General features: G+C 39.2%; 1 protein-coding gene across 1 annotated transcript; it reads right to left on the reverse strand.

The window, feature by feature from the left end:
- Positions 1–1,010: 1,010 nt before the first annotated feature.
- Positions 1,011–11,035, reverse strand: gata5 (GATA binding protein 5). The gene is made up of 7 exons (XM_037245671.1): positions 10,772–11,035; positions 9,519–10,177; positions 6,841–7,010; positions 5,471–5,599; positions 4,253–4,337; positions 3,367–3,497; positions 1,011–2,911 (listed from the first exon to the last, which is right to left on the reverse strand). The coding sequence occupies exons 2-7, from the start codon at positions 10,060–10,062 to the stop codon at positions 2,777–2,779; spliced, it is 1,194 nt and encodes a 397-aa protein (XP_037101566.1). The 5' UTR covers positions 10,063–10,177; positions 10,772–11,035; the 3' UTR covers positions 1,011–2,776.
- Between the last annotated feature and the right edge of the window lie 10,362 nt (positions 11,036–21,397).

Genomic DNA, 21,397 nt, shown 5'->3' on the forward strand with positions numbered 1-21,397 from the left:
AAAGGATAAAAATAAAATAACTCAAGCGATACACCTGCAATCTTTCTAGAGACTCTTCAAAACACACTTTTACATATGTGTGTCTCCAAAGGCTTCAAGTAACTTTGCTGAGCTCATGAGATGAAGAATACGGCTTTAAAGAATTGTTGTCGTTTTAGTCTAGTGTACATTGCAATTTCAATTGCTGGAATGGTGACTGCAGCACATTACTTGCAGTGGCTTTTTCCCACTGAACAATATGCTTAGCTCGGTTGAGCTCCCCTTACAGTAAGGAGCCAAATTGGATTTGAGAGGAAATTGACGATCGCAGCAAAGTGGAGATTGTAGCGTACTATATGCAGCATCCAGAGCTACGTTGAATTTTGTCATTTTTAGCTGTATCTCAAACGTTACAATTATGAGACAATGACAACCAATGACCATTAATTGAAAATGCACAAAAAAATATTTGGTGGAGCAGCCTAGTCACCTCTCATGATACAAGCATCAATATTGACAAAGCGCCAAAGATGATTCTGAGAACTATACGGGGATACGTGATGCAACATACGCCATTTAATTGAATAGGCTCCTTAACCCCTCATTTGGAGCATGCCCTTTGTTACCCTTTGCCTGAAAAACAGTTGCTCATGCTGCACGTGATGAAGGCCTTCCCCAGGAATCGCGAGGATGTAACATCTCACCCGGCGCCATAAAGCAGGGCGGTGTTGTTGGCGCAGTGGTGCCTCCATGTCGCCATGGTGGCAGTAAAGCAGCCTTGTTGCTGACTGCCACGCATTCTCCTCCTCAGCATGGATTAGCGCCATAAAGCACAGTTGGAACATAACCTTTGGACACCCACTTGGTACACACACACACACACACACACACACTCATTTCTCACTGAATGAAGTCATACAGGTGTGTATTATGCTGCAATCAGGGGCGGGGTGGCCATCGGTAATTTCGGGAGCTTCGTGAACGGCCAGTGGCCCATCTGAAAATTGCAGCATATCATAGCTGGCCAGGAGGATTATAGATTTACACTCAATTTTATTAATCCCTTGGGATTGCTCCTTCAGGAAATTCTGGTTCCAGTAGTTTACACAGAAAAATAGTACAATTAAGAATATTGCACATTGGTAATAATACAAAGAGGAACTTTCTATGAGGGGCTGGAGCTACTTCAACAAGTTTTGTTTATATATTATTTTCTATTTTTGAAATAGTGAGGGACAATTAATAGTTGAAAACTATTCAAAATACTTTACATTATTTTCCACAATTAATCAGAAATGAGTTGGGCAGCTTCAGTCATTAAGAGGGATATTTTATATACACATTACATTTTAATACAATTGAGATATTCAGGTACATGTTAGCAGCAAGGATAATGTATGCATTTCCTCTAACGTTTATAAATAATTATTGGAACAATTTTGAAATGATAACAAAGACAGTGCAAATGAATTTTTTTTATTTTCTGCATATTGCATGTATTGCACTGTGTGTAATAAGAAAACCTATTTTGGGACACTTTTTCAGAATAAAATGTTTAATCAAGCTTCTTTGTTACCAAAAGTGACACTTTTTAGAGTATGTGATAACAGGACTCTGCATCACAAGCTGCATTATTGAATTCTTGTGAGAATACAGTATATTGAGTGTAGGGGATGGTTATAGGTTTGTTTTTATGACCCACTGAGAATAAGGTGCAGACCTGCATTGGTAAATTACTGGTCATGTCGTGTCATCTGTTCTCATATAAATAAATTGTAATCGGTTAAATCCCAAAGGTGTGGAATCAACAAATATGGAACAAACTGAACTTTAAAAGGTCCTTTTTTGGACAGAAATATGATCTCTATATGCAGTGAGACTTACTTTTTATTACTTTCATTCTTTTCTTACCAATCAAATTAATAAATAGTAAACTAGTTCAAGCTGCAAAGATTCCAAAGGACTTTGATAAGAGACAAGAAACAGAGGGTGACATACTATTTAAAATATTACAATAACAAAAATGTCATTATTGTCATAATACAAAATTACATTGTTTTTAACTATTTCACATAATGGAACCATTGCACTTTTACAGTCAATTGTTTGGGGGAAAACCTCTGATACATACGCAACACCTGAAAATGAACAATTCGAAATTAAATTTTTAACCGTCATACCTCAAACTAATTGCTTACCAAACCCTGCAAGGAGATCACGCAAAATGGCCAACCGGCAGGGAGAAGTGGAGTCAAATGATATATGGTGACTTAACTGCCCTTATCTCAACATAAATAATGCGCCTATAAAAGTCAATCATCTACATGCTGAAGATGAGTTGTGTTCAACAGCCATAAAAAAAAGTTTTTCTTTCCATTTTATTTCTGCCGCGATAGTAACATGTCCTCGTTGTGTTTGTTGAAATTTAAAAAACAAAACAAAAAAAACCACAACAATAACAACTTCAAAGAAAATGTTATGGAAGTAAAATTTGTGTACGTTTCTCTCGCTTTCCGAGTCATATGATTATATTTTTGCATTGGTGCTTTTGCTTGCTCCATAATAGGTAGTTTGTGAAGTACAGGTACCTTGCATCCTGCATCTTGGAGGTTGGTTGACTTTCATTTAAGTCTGTATTTGCAAAGTCGGTGGTACATTGCAAGTGGATCATATGCTTTCATCCCCCCTCACTTGTGGATCAAATGTGTGCGCGCATGTGTGCGCGCCTGTGTGTGTGTGTGTGCATCAGATGTCCCGGCCAGTAAGACATTGAGCCTGAGTGACTGTGCTTTTGGGCTCATGCTTGAGATAGAGCTTGAGATAGAGCACACCAGGAGTTCTGTGGGGCCATTGATGTTGGAGTAAAGGCATAATCCTCATATTTAATGTCCATATGTGCTGAGGACACTGTAGTGTTTAACTGGGTAGCCGTCTGCAGAGGGAAGCAAATAAAAACGATTAGGATTCTTACAAAACCAGAGTGGTTTGTTTTAATGTCCAACTAAGGTTTCCACTTAGGTTGAGGGAATGGGTGCTTCAAGTATCGTATCGTATAATATCCATTCATTTTCAACACCACTTATTCTTTTCAGAGTTGCGGGGGGTGCAGGAGCCTTTCCCAGCTGAAATCGGGCTAAAGGCAGTCAAGATCCTGAACTGGTCGCCAGCCAGTTGCAGGGTACACACAGAGACGAACAACCAATTAAAACAACATGCAGATCGCCACGGAGCGGGAATCGATCCCATGCTGCCCCCGCACACGTCAGGCGAGAGTGCCGAAGCGCCCCTTCATTTTCAAATGACAGCCAAAGCTAGTTAGAAGGTTTAAATACTCTGCATTTGCCTGTGGATACTAATTGCACTGCAATTCTCGGAAAAAGAGATTACCTGGGAGGCGGATGTGACAGTCTGCCCGGCGTAGGGTGAAGAGGTCATGTTGGGTTCACTCTTGATGGTTGAGGCGTGTTCAGACACTGAGAGCGACGATGGCGAGCTGCTGTCAGAGGTGATGGGTGCTCCTAAACAATGACAAAGTGTTTCTGAGATTGGACTATTTAGGTCTACTGTACATTGTGTACAATGAACAATGAAATCCTCCATCATTCCTTGCTATACAATTGTTATCTGATTAAGAAGTAATTTTTGACAAAAGTAATGACCCAGAAAAAGGATGAATTTGGGTATTTTAATTATATTTGATTTATTTTAACATGTGAGACGAGTCAAATAAACTGCCCAATATAGATTAAAAAAAAAATTTTTTTTAAATAATTTTCGGTGGCTGGGCGATATGGCTGAAAAAGTCAATCTTGATAATTACTGATTTTTGTACCTGTTAAAAATAATTAAATTAAAGTTTTTGTTCATCTGTATGGGCAAAGTTGCTCCTCCAATAATACACTGTCAATGCGTATTTGCGTTAGATGCTGGCCCAAAGTTATGTATTTCAACCTTAATTCAAGGTTCATAAGTGTAGTGAACTATAACTCTTTAGCAGTGCAAGCATTACCATTAACTGTCCAACTTAAACCTCTTTATATTTTTAGTGGGCTCATTATTTCCATACTATGGACTAGTAGTGCATTGATATTTTACTTGGCCCATTGTGACTTTGGTTTTGGTGCTCACTTTGTTGGTTTTTCCTATATTATTAATAAATAAATTAAATCATAAATTAAAAATAGGTGAAAACTGCTGATGTGACGGTTTATTTTCCCCTCAAGGAATGAGTAAAATAACTACTGGCAACTACACAGATGCACTTTTGCTCTACCTGTTGGTAATTTGTTCTTGGGCATCTTGGGTTTGCGCTTTCTTGTTTGTATACTTTCTTTCTTCATGGCCAGAGGTCTGGGCACCTGTACGGAGGAGAGAAGCAGTCATTAGTTGACTCACTGTTACAACAAAGACCACGGTGTCATGACAACCCACACAAGGTCCACTCCCACACCGCAACTCTGATAACAACAACCACAGTGCCCTTGGAGAGGCATTATGTTGTACAAATACAAACCGCTCGACACTGTAAAGCCATTTTCTCGCCAAATGGTACGGTTTAATTCAGGTCACGACAGTACGGTTTGGAACAGCAAACCCGAATCTGGAGAGTGCGTAGACAGTTAGTCATTAAGTGGCATGACATCACTCTGTAAACCCACCGATAAATTGAATGTAACATAGCACAGTGCTTTGCTCTGACAGCAAACACCAATGTCTTTGAATCCTCTCTTGTTTGGAGAAAAAAAATGATGAGTTTGAAAGATGAGGTCAAATTGTCTTGGATTCATCTTTTGGTGGTTTTCTGTTTCTTTTCTACTATGCAATTAACTGTTATTAAAGCAAAAACTATCCATGTGTCCATGTCAGCTTGTCCTCATTCAGGTCACAAGAAAGCTGGAGCCTATCCAAGCTGACTTTGGAAGCGAGGCGGGGTACAGCCAGGACCGTTCCCAGCCAATCGCAGGGCATGTACTAATTAGACAAACAACCATTTCCACTCACATTTACAAAAAAAGGACAGTTTAGAGCAGTGGTTTTCAATCCGGGTCTTCAAGGGTCGGTTTCTTGGATGCTTTATATGGCTCTCTGCTGCAACAGACCTGATTCAAATGGTCAGCAAGGTCTGTGGTGCAGCAAAAAAACACCCAACAAACTGGCCCTCGAGGACCACAGTTGAAGACCCCTGGTTTAGAGCTTTCAATTTAAGTAAATTTAAGCAGTCTTGGAAATTGAGACCTTCACCGTCACTCACCCTCTCGCTACCACACTTCACCTGCTGTGAGTACCACAGCAGTCAGGTGTCTAAAAATGGCACAGTAATTGTTTATGCACCTTTTGTCACTGTTGACAATGGAAACCAAACTGTCCCGTTTTACCAAACTCAAAGATGTAGGCTTGATAGAGTAGATAAGAAGAAAGAATGGAATAACTGAACACCAAGTTTTCTCAAATTGCCCAATATGCATGAATAGGCCCATGAGACGCAACATACCCCGTGCAGTTTCATGTAGAGACCACAGGCGTTACACACTGGCTCGCCCTCAGCGTTCCGTCTCCACAGCGTGGTGGTGCTAGTATGACAGTTGGTACAGCACAGGCCGGCTCGACGAGATGTGCTCTGCTGTAGGTGAGGACAAAAAGAAAAGCATAAACTTTGGATTTTTTGCTTTTGGCTGAGATCCAAGACAGCGCTCCCCCGGGGACTCCATTTTAAGTCAAACTGTTCCCTTGAAAAAGAATCACAGGATGCCAGCGTGGGACACGAAACATACGACAGTGATGAATTATTGCTGCAAGGCTCGGATGTGAAAATAACTAATGAGTCATTAGTTGGACAGCCTTTTAACAGCAACATAAATAAAGACAAACGCAATGATCTTGTTTTGTAAAGCACAAGCGACGGCAGCCAGGTTTGCACCGAGAATCTCCAAAACACCTCATCCAAGGGCAAGGTCACCATGGAACAAATAGAAGGAGCTTGTGAGGTAAGGGAGCGGGGTGCTTTTGGAAAGACCAACCACAGCTGCTCTACAAAAGGTAGCAAGCTTGTGGGAAATAACCAGACGTGTGACGCCTTGCCTTGACACCCCACTCACCACTTGCACAGCAGCCTTTTTTCCCCTCCAGTCTCATAAATGACAGCCAACTGATCCTTCTTTTGCATGTTTGCTCTTCTTCGTCCAGTTAGTTTGGCAAGAATATTATATTTTTTCTTTTTTTGGTTATTTGACAGGGACAGTGTACATCAATAAACATTTCTGTAGATGCACCAGAAATGAGCCAAGGGGCTATTTCACAGACTGTTTTTTTGTCTACTCTTGCTCTTTGACATTCAATTATCTGGCTACTTAATGCCTGACTGTGATTGTATTGTTTACTCCTGAAGAATTTACCCCTATGAATCTGAAAATTGTGCCATAAAAAATAAATGCCAATGGCTAAAAAGTTACATTATCCTAGCAAAATCAATTGACATCATATTTATAAATTATCCAAATCTCGTAACTGTTCAAACGTTAAGACAAATAAAAATTCCCTCAATGTGTAGCCAAATAAATAAATGCATTTTCATAATGAATGTACAAATTTAACTCAAATAATTCACTGTACAATTAATTATCAAAGGAATTCACCATTCAAAGTATTGATAATACTACTAAGATTGTAGTTAGCTATTATTTCTTCTAGACTGAACTTTTTTTTTTGCTTCCATTAGACATAATATTGTAATTACAGATCTTTTTTTTTCATAATGGCCCTATATTACATGCATTGTTCCGTGTGTCCAAATAAGTCATGTGTCATTGTATTTGCAGACATTGTTGACAATAACCCTTCTTTTGTGATTCAGCTTTATCTTACCAGTCGTTTCTGAGGTTTGATGAGCGGCCTGTTGATGCCATTCATCTTGTGGTAGAGGCCACAGGCGTTGCAGAGGTAGTGTCCGGTGCCATCTCTGCGCCACAGTGGCGTGGAGATGGAGCCGCAGTTAACGCATTCCCTGCCTTCGGCGGACATGTCTTCCACCAGATCTGAGCAAAACAGTTTCAGCACTTTTAATAAAACATTCAGTCTCAATCGGGTAGAATGAACATCACCATTGGAAGCCTTTACAGATACTTAGATGCCGCTCTAAACATTACCATGCCGCATTCCACCAAGATGCATTTTTTTCCTGACCTGCCGTGAACAACACAAAGCAACGGAAGCATTGTCCCATTACATGCACACATTGTTGTATGCGGTGCAGCGGTTGTGCAGTGTCTCGGTCAAGCTGCTGTTTTTGAAACGCATTCTTCAACTGGTTTGAATTGTAATCATGCATATCGCTGGCATCAGCACAAAATCTGTCCAAATTGGGTCAATTTCATATTTTACACAAATCTTTAAATTGGTCAAGCCACACCTGTACGTATTATTCCCCAAGCTCCCAAAGTTTTCTTCTTTTATGTTTCCTGAAAAGTGCGATTTTTGGACATGGAAAGTTTCCACCCAATAGCAGTAATTTGCATTTTTTAATTCATTGTATGCATTCAAGCTGTAAAACTCTCAACAAACTGCCGTGCATTCATATGATTCAACTAGCTGAAACATGTATCTTTAAACCTATAGGATTTTGCTTTATCAAGTTGTAGGGGTGGGGAACTGGTTTAGGCACAAGGGTGTGATGAATAGCTGTGGAGGAATTTAAAATAACACCACTCTCATTCCCTGAGCCATGTGATGGAGAGAGATCAAAACCTGAGTTGGGGAGACAGACTAATGGAAGGAATGGGGAGCTGGGGGTGTTAGTCAGAAAAGATCCAGGGGTCTCTTCTATCAATCACAGCCTTGACACGCAACGGACTCCTGGCATGAATTGGCCAAAACTTCCTATTACTCATCCAAAAGAACCATGCCCTGCCTGGGGACTTGGTATTGGCACATCCTCGAAATCAAGTGACTTCAACTCGAACTCGGTCCCAAAAAAAAGTGATCGGAATATCCCTACAAAAATTACATTGACTGGATTTTTTTAAACAACAACAAATAGACTGTGATCAATTTGCTATTGCAGGCCAAAGACTCTTTTCTACAAATTTGTGAACTAAAATAGATCTCAAATTATTTAGTATTTCTTTCTTCAGTTTCAAACAATTACGGCATTTTCGACATAACTTGAATGCCTTTGAAAAGACAACTTCTGGAAAGTGATGGTTATGCGACAACCACACAAAGGACACCAGTAAATTGTAGTTAATTAGGATCACAGATCTATTTTTACTTATTAATATTTTCCTAGTGGTTCCATATGAATTTGAGTGCTTTTGTATTCATTGGGCCTTAAAAAATAAATGTCTGGTAGAATTAAGTTTGGTTGATTTACCTTAGCATTAATCTTGTTTAATTGGTGAAAGATTAGTAACAACAACAAATCTTGACTAAATGAATCAAAAATGCTAAATATCAATGAAGACTTTAGAAGAGTCAATTTACTGTCAAATTATGCAGGCACAGGGACATTTTGAGTATTCTTGATCACACTCTTTGTGATGGTGGAGGTGATAACTGCTGCCAATAGCTTGGGACAATGGTCTCTTGTGTCAGTGTGTATTGAGCCCTAAAATCAAAACACTGCACTGTTGCTCAGGGATTAGATTAACATTTAAATTGATTGTTCTTACTTGGTTTTTCCTCTAGAAGAATGTGGATTGTCTTGCTCCAATTTGGGGGACATTTTAAAAGAATTTGATTAAATCCATACCACTCACCCAAAGGCTACCACCTCCTTATAAATAGCAGAACCATCTGATCATGTAGTAAAATTATCATTGAATACAGTTGGTACAGGCAATGATTGTAATCAATACTGTTAAAAACCATACTATTGAAAATAAACACAATAACAAAGATAATAACAGAAGGTCCACTACAGATTTATGAAATATTGGACAAAAATATGAGCCACATTTGATAAAAATATTATGTTAAATTACTAATAATGACTACATACAAATGCTAATATATGATTACATTTAACAACATTGATTAGTTCTAATTGTGCTTTTCTGTCTTAAAAGGAGCAGACCTGTTTTTGATTGTGTATTAATTAATGGCATTGTCATATGGAAAATTGTATCATACTGAGAAGATCGTTCTAAAATTTAAACTCATTTTTTTTTATCTTTAGATGGGAACAATATAAAATAGCCTTTGCATCCGTTCAAACTACAATCACAAAATTTGCAACCATTTTCCCCCCAAAATTGCATTTGTGTATTTTCTTATCTGTTTTATACTGAATTTTTTTTTCAGTAGTGTAGATTTAAAAATGTGACAATAGCTTAATGAGGCGAGGAAAAACGAAGATTTGTGTACTATGTTAGATTCTTGATTAAAATAAAAGTTGATTTAATTTAAATGTCATTTAAAAGATATAACGTCTTTTCCCCCTTAAATTTGTTCGATAAAAAAAGACACTTCCCATGGTTTGCCGTGAAATATCTCGACTGCATTATTATCGGTTAAATCCCCGGGCAGAAATTATGCACATGGCCTACCGAGACTGGAGCGCCGTGTTGACATGCCTCCTTGACGGGCCTGCAGACTCATCACTCCGCTCTCGAAGGGTCCCGGTGTCCACGAGGATGTCGCCATCTCCGGGCTCATGTAGGCGTACGGGCCAGTGTAAGAGCCTCCCACTGGGCGCACCAGAGCACCGCCGAGATGCTCCGATCGGCCGCTGTTGCCGAGCACAAGCTGGCTCTGGTAGGCGGCGTCCCGGCCGTTGTTGGTGCTCAGCGGCGGGCTGTGCGAGTACGAGAAGCCGTGTGACGGGTGAGGGCTGCTGGGCGCAAACGACGAGCCGTCCGCGTTGCTCTGGGGCCAGGCGTGATGGGCGTGATGATGGTGGTGGTGGTGGGCACCGAGGCCGTGGGACTGGTGAGGCGGCTCGCAGGTCTGCAGGTAGGAGAGGGTGGGCAGCATGCCCGGGACCCTGCTGGTCGGGACGTAGACGGGAGAGTTGGCCGAGGGGTGCATATAATTCCCGGTGTCATGTGAGTAAGGGGACTGGTTGGACGACAAGGTCAGGCTTTGATACATTTTCCTCTCTTCCTTCAGGTCTTGATTTTAAAAAGGAATTTGGGTCGAGGGCTGGGCTCAGTCCTACGTGCACGGGAGACCTTGTCCACACTCCTTCGATCTCTTCCCAGGGTTCCTTGCAGCAAAAGACCACAGAAAATGCAAGACAGAGTCATTCCAGAATAGGACATTCTCTGCCACCTCGTGAAATTTAATGCAAAATATTATAAAATAGAGAAACGCGCATGTTCTGTAAATTGCGACAAAATGCAGCTTGATTTCATGTAAAATAGAAATAACTATTGAGCGCACTTTGTTGGTCTGGCTTAATTCTCTCATATATAACAGATAAAATAACGGTTCAGTTCATTTTTGCTATAATTTCATTAGGTGCTGCTTGTTAGTATAAATTGTGTTTAATCAGAGAGTGGTTTAAAAAGTGGTAAATATACGCAAGTTTAATATCCGATCAAAATGAAGCTGTGTAAAAAATAAATCATTTTCATCACGTCAACCATTTTCCATCTGCATCAAGAGGATGAACTTGATTTAACTGGTCATAGTGATTGAACCTCATACCGTGAGCGCTGCAAAAAAAAAATCACGCACAAACAGGCATGCGCACGCAGACACACACACACTCATATGCACAACATTGATGACAACGCGCGGAAGGACACACGAAAAACATTATTTGATTCCAAGGGCTCTCTGCAGTGTCTTATCTTACCAGATAAGACCAACCGGGTGATAAAAAAAAGAAAAAAAAAAAGAAAAAAATCAGCCCAGCTCTGTAGCGGTCCAAACGTCACCCAAGGGAGAGCGCCCCGAAAGCAAACTTTGTGCAAGGAAGGAGGCGAGTGACTGACTCCAAAGCATGCAGGCGCTTCTACGCAATAGTCCTGTCAAGTAAGTCCGGGATTTTCGAATGATTTCTTGTCCTCCCGTGGTCCTCCGTCGCGTGGAGATAGGGACCGTGGCTGATAATTGCTGATAGGCGAGTGTGTCGAGTTGCTCTCCCCACTGGAAATTTTGTATGCACTCGAGGAACACGTGACCCAGCACGGAGGTAGGCCCAAAGTAAGGCTCCCGGTGGAGGAGGGCCATAGGTGCCCCCACCACCCTCATTGAAAGGCCTCTGGGTGCTTGCTTCCACCTGCATGCGCTATTACTTTTTATTTTAACAAAGCAAAATAATTATAAATCCAAATTTAAACGACGGAATGGAATGCCTCTTAATTAGTTGATTATTTATGTTACTTTATGCAAAATTTACTGATCTGTAAAATTTGTTTGGACCCATAGCTACTAATGCAAATTTAAATTCATGCGGACTTATATTGATTTCCTAATTAAACTTTAATTTCGTAAACGTATTGACAACATGAATACAAGAACAACATATGTATACAAGATTGCTATTTCTGATATTATGTTCTTTCCTAGAAATAATTTATTCGAATTATTTATTAATTTAACGGCCATTACTCAGCAAACATTCGTTCTAAAACAAAATGAGGTATAAATAAATATGGAAATAAAGGGATAGATAGATAGATAGATAGATAGATAGATAGATAGATAGATAGATAGATAGATAGATAGATAGATAGATAGATAGATAGATAGATAGATAGATAAAAGTTGACAACTAAACACGCAAGAACAAATGCACAATGAAATAATACTTTCAGCCCTGATAAAACGACAGAACACTGAGCCTTGTAAATTATTACGAGGGTGCGTGTTTCTGCACGCGCGTGGAGGATAAAGGCCTGAGCGTGTGCGCATGTGCGTGCGCATCACGCTCGTGTTAAGGACTTTAAAAATGATTTCCCATTGTGGGTAAAAGTCCTTTTTATAAAGTGATAGTTTAGTATTTGTAAGCATTTGTACACAGTTATATTTCTTTTTATACACTGTAATACATGAAATTTAAGTATTAAATAAATGACAAAAGTTTGGATTGTAACATTAATTCACCCGTAACAAAAATGCAGATTTATTATCGAATAAAACATTCGTCACACATCAGTTAAAATGAGTGACAGGAGTTTTAAATATACACCTATCAAGTTGGTTAATTATAATCGATTCATAGAAATGACTAAATAATTAAAAATGTGTGTGTAAAGGGGACATTCTCATGAGGAGAATTACATCGCGACTTTTTTTTTTTTTTTTTTTGCCACTTCAGAGTATTAACATTGATTGACGACGGACTTTCGCCCACAATGACTGGAGTCTGTCTTCTTGTTCTAATCGTCCAACTTCCACACGCAGTGGAGTAAATTGCATTCATTCGTATTGCTGGAAGATATTACCGCGATTGAGAATGAAACGTAGCAACCATTTTTTTGCATGCATGTTTTTATTGTTTCTATGGTTATTTCAGCATAATATACCAACAAAACAAAACAATTATGCAAGCTGAGAAAAATTTGTCTCACATAAGCCTCATGTGTATGAGCTCGTCCTGAGCTTAAACACTTGATTTCACCTTAATCCTTAACATAATTGAGGTTTATCGGAAACATTCAGAGGGACAGTTACCAAAGTGCTATAAAACAATTAGGTCGATAGTTTCTAAAGAATTATTGTTATTAATGTTTTCATTTATTTACTTATGTATTTTCTAGGTAAATTTGTAGTTCACACTAAACAACTGCTACTGTTTTGTGTTGTAATGTTTACCAAAACAATAAAAAGAAGAGCAGGTTTACATTGTTAAGTTACCGATAATTTAGTAAGCACAAACTTGCTTTTATATTTACTTACATTGTTGATAATGCTACTTCAATGAAATTGAAAAAATAAAAATAAAGATCTATTCTATTCTATTATATAATCATCTGCGGCAAATAAATTAACATTTGTTTTTATTACTCTCAAGATAAAATTGCATTTTAGGAAGACGAAATACTGTAGATAGTGCTTAACAGGTTGCTCTACTGGTGAGGAATGCATTTTCGTCTTTATTACAGTTTAAAAAAAAAAGTAAGTCATTTTATTGAGCTGAAAACTTTGCTCTGAATACTTTTTTAAACAGCATATAATGGTAATAACAAAGTAGGGTGATCCCCTAATAAAGATGCTACTGTATACAGTTATATTGATTTTAAAAAAATTTTTCCCAAAGGCTCAGTACTGCCTTGTTTGTTTTAAAAGAAATTGACCAGTTAATGTTATTCAAATCCTGTCATGTGCTGCCATGACAATAACAGAAATGCTCTTATCTTCAGAATGCATCAGTGACCTGGGACCTAATGCTTCTATGGCAAAAAATCAGATTATTCCTCTGAACCAAAGTTTATTTTTCAGTTTGTAATTTAGTTGGCTGGTTCATAGAAAGTGACGGTAGAAATGGAGTGACTGTCATTTTGATTTATGGAACCTCAATAGATGACAAACATTCAAATGACTTTGATCTGCACCACTGAAACTGCTGATGTGGTTTTCGCTCTAACGACTACGACACCGAGACCAACAATGTTCATATCTGTACACTGGAAGGAAAGGCATTTGTAGGAATTCAATGGAATTCTTCAGGAAGTTCCAATGTTTTTTTTCTTCTTTTGATAGTCAAACATTAGTAGTTCTGGGACACTTTTTAGTCTTATTTCAATCCATTTTTACTGTTAAAAAAATAAAATCAGCAGATGGCCTTTTGCCATCATAAAGCCTTCTTTTAGGAAATGATACGTATACTAACTCATGAGTGCACAAATAAGTAAACTTGCGTTAAAAAAAATTCCATAAAAATAAACTAACAACCAAATAATGTAGTGAACCCTATTTCTGTGAGTAAGCTGTTGTGATACAAGAGCTAAAAGAAACAATATGCTTCTAACAATAAAATCTCTACCCTTGACTTTGATGCCGAGAACTGATGGTTTGGACTGGGCTCTAAATCACATCCAATGCACAATTGCCCACGCAACTCACGATTCCACGCCATTCTGTTCTTATTTTGCTTTTTATGACCGTTGCATTACTGACTTTGATGCATTGAGCAGCCATATCAGACATTTTTGCTCTTTTACTTATGTTGTAACATTGGCATCACTGGTACTGTTCTGTGATGGCCTTTGGATGAAAGGCAAAAACAAAGCAAGAAAGAGAAAAACAACAAGGTAAAACCCAAACAATTTTTGAGTCAATCCTTTGGACGCTGATTCACTCCCACAAGATTATTGTTCCTCAGACTCGGAAGTGTATATTTCTTGAAAAATAGTAATTTTGATTCGTTCGCCAGGTGAACCGTCCGAGTCAAGCGGGCTAGGCGTGCTTGTTTTTTACTAGCTGGATTAGATTTCTTACATTAGCTCAGTCTCCTGTATAAACTCTGGGTGCACCGTCTTGCATCAGACCTGAGGCAAAGCCAACGAGAGGGTTTAGCACACGGAGTAATTCTCGTCTCTCACTATAGGAGTCAGATAGCGACCTTATGAATGAGGTGATTGGTGAGGACTCGCTCCACCACAGCCTCATTTACACCCTTCATCATGCTTGGTGCTCATTGGTTTGTGTCAAGGGGCCTGTGGTAATACTGCTCGCCACGGTCAAACAGTGGTTATGTCAATAAGAAGCCGGCTGGGTAAATGTGGCGCGTATTCCGCTGCAGGCCACATAATTGCTGTTTGCGTCAGTTTTTGTTTCTTTTTCCGACTGTCTCCCTTTTTGGCGTCGCCTTCAGGTCCACAAAATACCTTTCAACTTCGATCACCGTTAACTGCGTCTTAACTGTCCTTTACGTCAACATTCTTTGGGCTGAAGTGGAATTTCAGTCTCTATCTTTAATTCACATGCCTGCAAGATAAGTCAGGAATTTCCCTAAGGTATTTATTGACTATCAAAGAACATGCTGCTGTGCATGTGTAAATGCTGTCATTCATGTTTTAGAGGTTTTCCCCCTAATTATTTGTCATCATTGCAAATTGATGCAACGATCTGTCCAGATAAGATCTCAACTGGGCTTCATTCATCACAAGGGAAAAGTGTAATCACCATCGGCCTAACCCAAACCCACCATGACCTGTTAGCAGTGACATGCTGGAATAGCAGCTGTCGAGTTACATGGTGGATAGGATGGTAAAAGATGGTGTGTGAGTGTGTATTGGATTTGGCCCAGACGAATTGGCTAAGATGAAATTCCAAATTTCAAAGCTTGACATGGAGGACCTGAAGAAGGGGGCCTGAGTAGGGGTTACTTAAAAGTTAGTTCTTCAAAATCAACGATTGTTGACTGGCGTCCGGAAATAACGGAATTAATCTAACAATAGATTAGTTACCTGAACAGCGGTTAGACTCGGAACGAATCTTCTTTCCGTACCGGCTTAAATCGATTCTCGTCTCACCTATAGATTGCGTTACTGCAGCGGGGCTAAAGTACAGAATTTTACCCTTTAAACTGAAAGCCGGTCACTTACATTAGATAAGTGCACGATTGACACAGCCATGTTGGAGAAGACGTCGGCTAAGGAGTAAACGTCAGATAGCCGCTATCTCCGTAGCTGATTCTCGTTTCATTCCTCCTCTCCACGTGATGGCAGATGACTGTGTTCACATAAAGCTGAGACTTTTGTTGGCCTCTCCTTTGCTACGGATGAAGTGACGCTGGATGTGGACAGACAGAACTCATGCATGGTTAGAATCAGTCTGCACTCCACGTGTGTGTGCATGTCAGGGTGTGTGTTCAGGGTGTGTGTTGGGGAGCGTAGGCATTTACATGTTTGAACATCATTTTACGAGCGTTTAGTAGAAAATTATTCAAAAGTCCACTGCTTTATTATGGTTTTGACAGACAAGGCAGTTGAACATGTGGTTAGCATGTTTGAATTTAGACTGGAGTTTTCAACTTCTCCCAGTGCTTGCGAGGGTTTTCACCGGGTGCTCCGGGGTCCTCCCACATTTGAAAAATATTGAAGATTCACAATCGTACACTGGTGTCGATAGGCGTGTGAATAGTTGTTTATGCTTTATGGTCATGTGACTTGTTGACAACCATGCAGTTCAAAACACTCAAATTGGCACTTAATTGCCAATCTAAAATCCGTTGAAGGGTTCGCATAACCGTAATGCACTACAAAAACATGAAGAAAAAATTCTCATGGTATTGACCTTGTTTCTAGGTCAACTATAGATTGCATCCAAATCAAAGAAGGTTAAGATATCTATAAAGTTTGGCCTCATCTACAAAACGAAAACGAAATTGCCGCATTGATTCTTAATCATTGATGTAGATAAGAAAATACTTAAGGCTGAGCATAGACCCTTGAGGCACACCAGATGTGACCTTGATAAGTTTTGAATTGGCATTTCAAAGATAACCTTCACACTGCAAGCCAAGTAGTGCAATTCAGATTTTTCTGGTGAAACTAATGTTTTAATGTAGTCGTTCACTTTTATACAAAACTAAATGTGATCTCTTCTGTGAACAGACAGTGTCTGTGAAGTGACACGCATGCGCACAAAACTCAACATCAAGTAAATATGGTCCTACTCATCTCAGATTAGCATAGGAGGTACAAATATTTTGTGGAAATGGAATGACTCTTCTCGAAAAGGAAGAATGCGGTGCAACTTTTCTAGGAATATAATAATGAAATTCTAATAGTCCCATTAAAATACAAAGCCTAGTGGGATTTTTAGTTTAACCATATTGCAGAAATGGTTGTCTATTATATGTTTCTAATTGACTAAATGGGTTTAATTAATAAATACATGACTATTTGAATCAATTCAAAGCTGATATAGTGTTTTACAGGCAAGTGTGTGTGTGCTGTAATTGAATTATCTTAAATGGTGCTGCACAAGTAGGGAGGGGCCTCACTTCCTGCTATAAGCGTTGTTCGTATCCATGATGCTTTATCCTAAATGATGTCATCGTCATCCTCTTCTATTCCAAGTTGCCACCAGTGTGACTCAGAGCTGAAAGTCTCCCAGAAAAAGGATTTAAAGGGGTCGCAACAGGCCCCACGTGTTTCTTGCTTGGCTGGGGAATGTGAAGTAGGAGTCAGCCTAATCTCCAGCACCCATGGGAGACTGGCTCCTGTCTGCCTGGACGCCATGTCACTATCTGTATGTTTCATTTCAGCCTGTCAGGTCCTATCTGGACTGCTGGTGCTGCTACTACCTCTGTTGGGTCCAGGCCCTGGGAGTAGAATATACACACATGCACACAGGACTGCCAAGTACTGATAGTAACTGCTGGTTCTCATGAGAGTTTAGTAGGATTCCACACAAAAACATTGCACTGTATTTAGTAGGAAAAAAAAAAAGGTGTATGTCAAAAGTTTGGCCATACTTTAATGAGATGGTATGTGTACAGTACCGGTATATATATTTTTAATGGAATGCCATAATGTGCGGAAACTGTTGTTTTGGACTGTGGACATTGTAAGGATGGGTTTTTTTTTTCCGTGGTGCCGAAACTGATTACTACACAAGGAGGCCGATATGCTATACTTTGAGCTGATATTCATTTTTGGTAAAAGGGAAAATACTGGCATCAAAATAATAATAATAATAATAATAAATGTTCAGTATGGCACCTAGTTGCGATAAAAAAAATCATTGTCTATACGCTTTATAGTTTATGTTGGCAGGTTTTAAAACATTTTTTTTAAAAGGAATTCTTTCACTTTATGTCAACAAGTATTGCTTAATAGATTTTTACTTTAGAGGCATAAATAGAATGTCTTTATTGTCATTGTACAACAGGTATACGACAATTATTGATTATTAAAAACACAAAGGTTGATTTTTCGCTTGTGAAATTAGGTTTTTATTTGATTGTCATGAAAATGGCTCCCGATTGAGGCGAGGGGGAAAAAAAACCTAGACGGCACAGATAGCAGTCACGTGCACGTAAGGGTTGTGTGTTCGCTTGCGGTTCTTTCACACCGGTGCAGTAGAATTAGCAGGCAAGTCTGTGACAGCTGGTTGTGTGGCTATATTGAGCAGTCAAAGTGCTGGTAAATGATCTGTGTAAATCGGCCTTTTATGAGACTACAGGGAAAGAGCTTTCACACCCTGTTTAACTCTTTATCATTATTTACTGTAGTCCGAAAGGTCTCAGTTTGGAGGAAACCTAATTGGTGGGATGCTAGTTAGCACTGACTCAATAGAGAGACATTCCCTTTAAATGGACGGGCAGCAATGTATTATACAGAAAACACAAAGCACAGTCCTCTCTTATTTACACTGTGAATGTGAATGATATGAATTAAGAACCACAGGACATGGTGAAAGCTAGGTCAACTCACTCAATGTTTTTCCGAGAAAAAAATCATAACTAGTGATCGCGAAATACTTATATAGCGTTTTATCTACAGATCGCGTTGCTCAAAATGTTAACATTCAATTACTTGAAAATGTATTATTGAAATATTGAAAACATATTCTTATAATCAGTAGGGAAATTGCTGCCGTTATGTTCTAACTACGGGTTGTTGTAGTGATCAAATTCCCTTTGAAGGCTGTCATTATTTTGTGAAAGGCCTTATCTTCCTCCTCACTACATAACTAGGAAGCAAGATTTCATAGTAGGAAGCAGCTTTTTGACTCAACGCAAGCTGCTCGCGACAGGCCACGGCACAGTTTTTGTTTTCTGTAGGAGATGGTCCAAATAGCTTTTTGAATAGGTAAGGTTGTTGCCCTCCACAACCTCTATCAAATTTTAGTCCCCTTTCTGAATTCTATCACTTCAGGAGCATTCCACTTTAGTGGTCCCCAGCTACTTATTTCTAGTTCATTTACGAATCTTAATATCACTCACCTTACCTCACATCATATTGTGGCACTAAATACAGTGCAACCACGCAACTGCAGGCACATTCTACATCACACACACACGTCACGCACACACATACAGACTAAGCTGATAGTGAAGTGGGGAAAAACTTGCAATTGCACATTAAGTGACCTTGAAAGCGCCATGCAGACTTGAAAAAAATGTAATGGCTACAAACACACAAACCGATATGCATCGTGTAATACACAATACATAACTACCATCAAATTAATTCATGTGGAAAACAAACTGGAAATGTATTTATGGTCAAAACAAATGTGATTTTTGGCTTGTTTGCCGAGTTTCTTTCTAATCTAATCTCTAATTAGCTGAGGTTACGCAAGAGCTACTGACCACCTGTGTCAGCATTGCCTTTTACCTCCTGCACACATTGCACAATTTCTCACAGCACACAATATCCAAGCACAAAGATTACTTTCAACATGATCATTCTTTAGGTTGCAATCATCATGATTTTCGTCTTTTTCCGGGCATGGTCACCTTCCAACATATTCTTATGCCAGGGAAGTGGTGACCTTTAAAACAGATAATTCTCAATACCAATTAGAACACATGCAGCTGTCTAAAACGTCAGCGTGGGCACTATGTTGGGACATGTGCTTTGCACGTATGATTGTTTTGTCCAAAGTCAACTGGGATAAACTCAAGCTCACCTGTGGCCTAAATGATGATGAGTGGCGGAGCAACTTGTGGGTGCGCTATTGTTATCACGATGCACTATGACCCTTTGTCAGAAGTGGAAAGCAACAGAGTATTTGTGCTAAAATAGATTTGTCAGGAATTCACTTGAGTAATTTTCTGACCGTTTTCCCTTTTCCCACTTACATTCTCACTCATTACTTTGCCACAACAGTCATAGAGAAGTGAGATCTTGATTGATGAACATCTTCTTGTACTTTCAATACATGAAAAAAACAAAACAAGAACAGCAGAGAATCCGGGAGCAATAACGATGACAGCAACAGATTTGAAATTCTTCATCCATGGCCCTAATTAAGAACTGATGCAATTGTATTGTGACTTGGGATAAATGTCTGTGAAAGCCACAAGATTTTGGCATTTGAAATTATCCCTTATAATCTGTAAGAAAAAAAACATATTGCATATGTTGTCAGTTGTTATAAAGAATGCTAATTTTTCCTTCCTAAAACACAATATTGAGCTTCCATTCTCCTACTGCAGGGAGGCCTGGAGGTGCAACACACACATCAACCAGAGGGGAGCAGCATGGACTTTCTCACCAGTGGTACAGATACCATCTGCACTGCGTCGACTGTACTTGCAGTAAAGATGCAGACATGTCACAGGGGCTTCTGAGGACCATGTGCTCAGTTCCAGGATATTTTAGATTACTAGAGATCACTTAGGTAAGTTACAAACAATGTAATAGATACATTGAATATACCAATACTCAAACAATACAAAACTTCAGACATTTTATTTCAAATTAACTTAAAGAGTTCTTACATTTTATTTTAACATCCTTACATATGCAATAGTATTCAAAGTAATGATCGTAAAAATATTCTAACAATGTGTCGCCGATCCATGCATGATGCAGTTTCATTCCAGCTCCGAATGACCACAAGTTGGCACTGTACATTTTCACATAGTTACGGACATATAGTTAGTTTACATTTTTTGCTTAACTTTGTGAAGGGCTCTTTTTAATGATTGCATTAACTGCCGCATTGTGTGCTTAAAATTCTGATTGAGGTGTAAGGACCCCACAAAGGTTAGATCCTAGAATAGCCCCTGTGCGTGACGTTGACTGAAAGACTTGCTAAGCAATGCAGTTAAAAGTTTTTACTGCACAGGAGCCAATATTCAAGGGGGGTGTTCCTGAACCACAAGACTTGTAAAACACGCTATAATGTGTACAAGTGTTAAAACCTTCCATCTATTGCCATATATATAACCTCTACAGGTCATTGTCATGCGGGGGAGCAACTGCTCTACTTTGACTGGGTTGAAGCAATGTGTTCAAGTCAGCCCCACTATACTTTAAGCAAGCCATCTGAATATTCCATAATATTAGTCGCTAGCTCACACCAACCAATTATGAAATGTACAAACATTTAAAATCTTCTGTGTAAACTCTTAAAAAGCAGTTAAATCAAACATTGAGCTACGACTTGATTTTTATTTTGTATCAACTGTGTTATGTTATGCTAAGAAAAATGAAATTACCTTTTTGCATTGTGGTAACACTTTTACGGCAACACATTGCAGCCATAGTGAAGATAATTTACACCATCTGCTACCTTATTTTTTAGTGGATGAATGCAACACTATTTAAGGAGGACAGAGGCATTCAATTGCAAGAAAACAAAATACCCTACGTTTATCTTTAGGTCTTCAAAGAGGGGGTTAGACTCTGGGGGTTGTGTTCATAACCTGTTTGATCTTCACTGTGGGCCACACGTAGGATAATAATCACATTAGGCAGCACTTCACTAAATAAAGTAAAAAGCCTTTCTCATCACATCCTCACCAAGTGGACCGATAAGGTACTAGGGCATCCCCTCTCAGGTACGTGTG

Source organism: Syngnathus acus, chromosome 2 (genome assembly GCF_901709675.1).
Source record: "Syngnathus acus chromosome 2, fSynAcu1.2, whole genome shotgun sequence".
Taxonomy (NCBI): Eukaryota; Metazoa; Chordata; class Actinopteri; order Syngnathiformes; family Syngnathidae; genus Syngnathus; species Syngnathus acus.

Excerpts from the sequence above, each read along its gene's own strand:
- gata5 (XM_037245671.1), bottom strand. The coding sequence starts at position 10,062 with ATGTATCAAAGCCTGACCTTGTCGTCCAACCAGTCCCCTTACTCACAT. Across the intron at positions 5,600-6,840 it reads TCAAACCTCAGAAACGACTG|CAGAGCACATCTCGTCGAGC; the intron begins GTAAGATAAAGC and ends CCTCACCTACAG. Across the intron at positions 2,912-3,366 it reads CTGTCACATCCGCCTCCCAG|ACGGCTACCCAGTTAAACAC; the intron begins GTAATCTCTTTT and ends TTCCCTCTGCAG.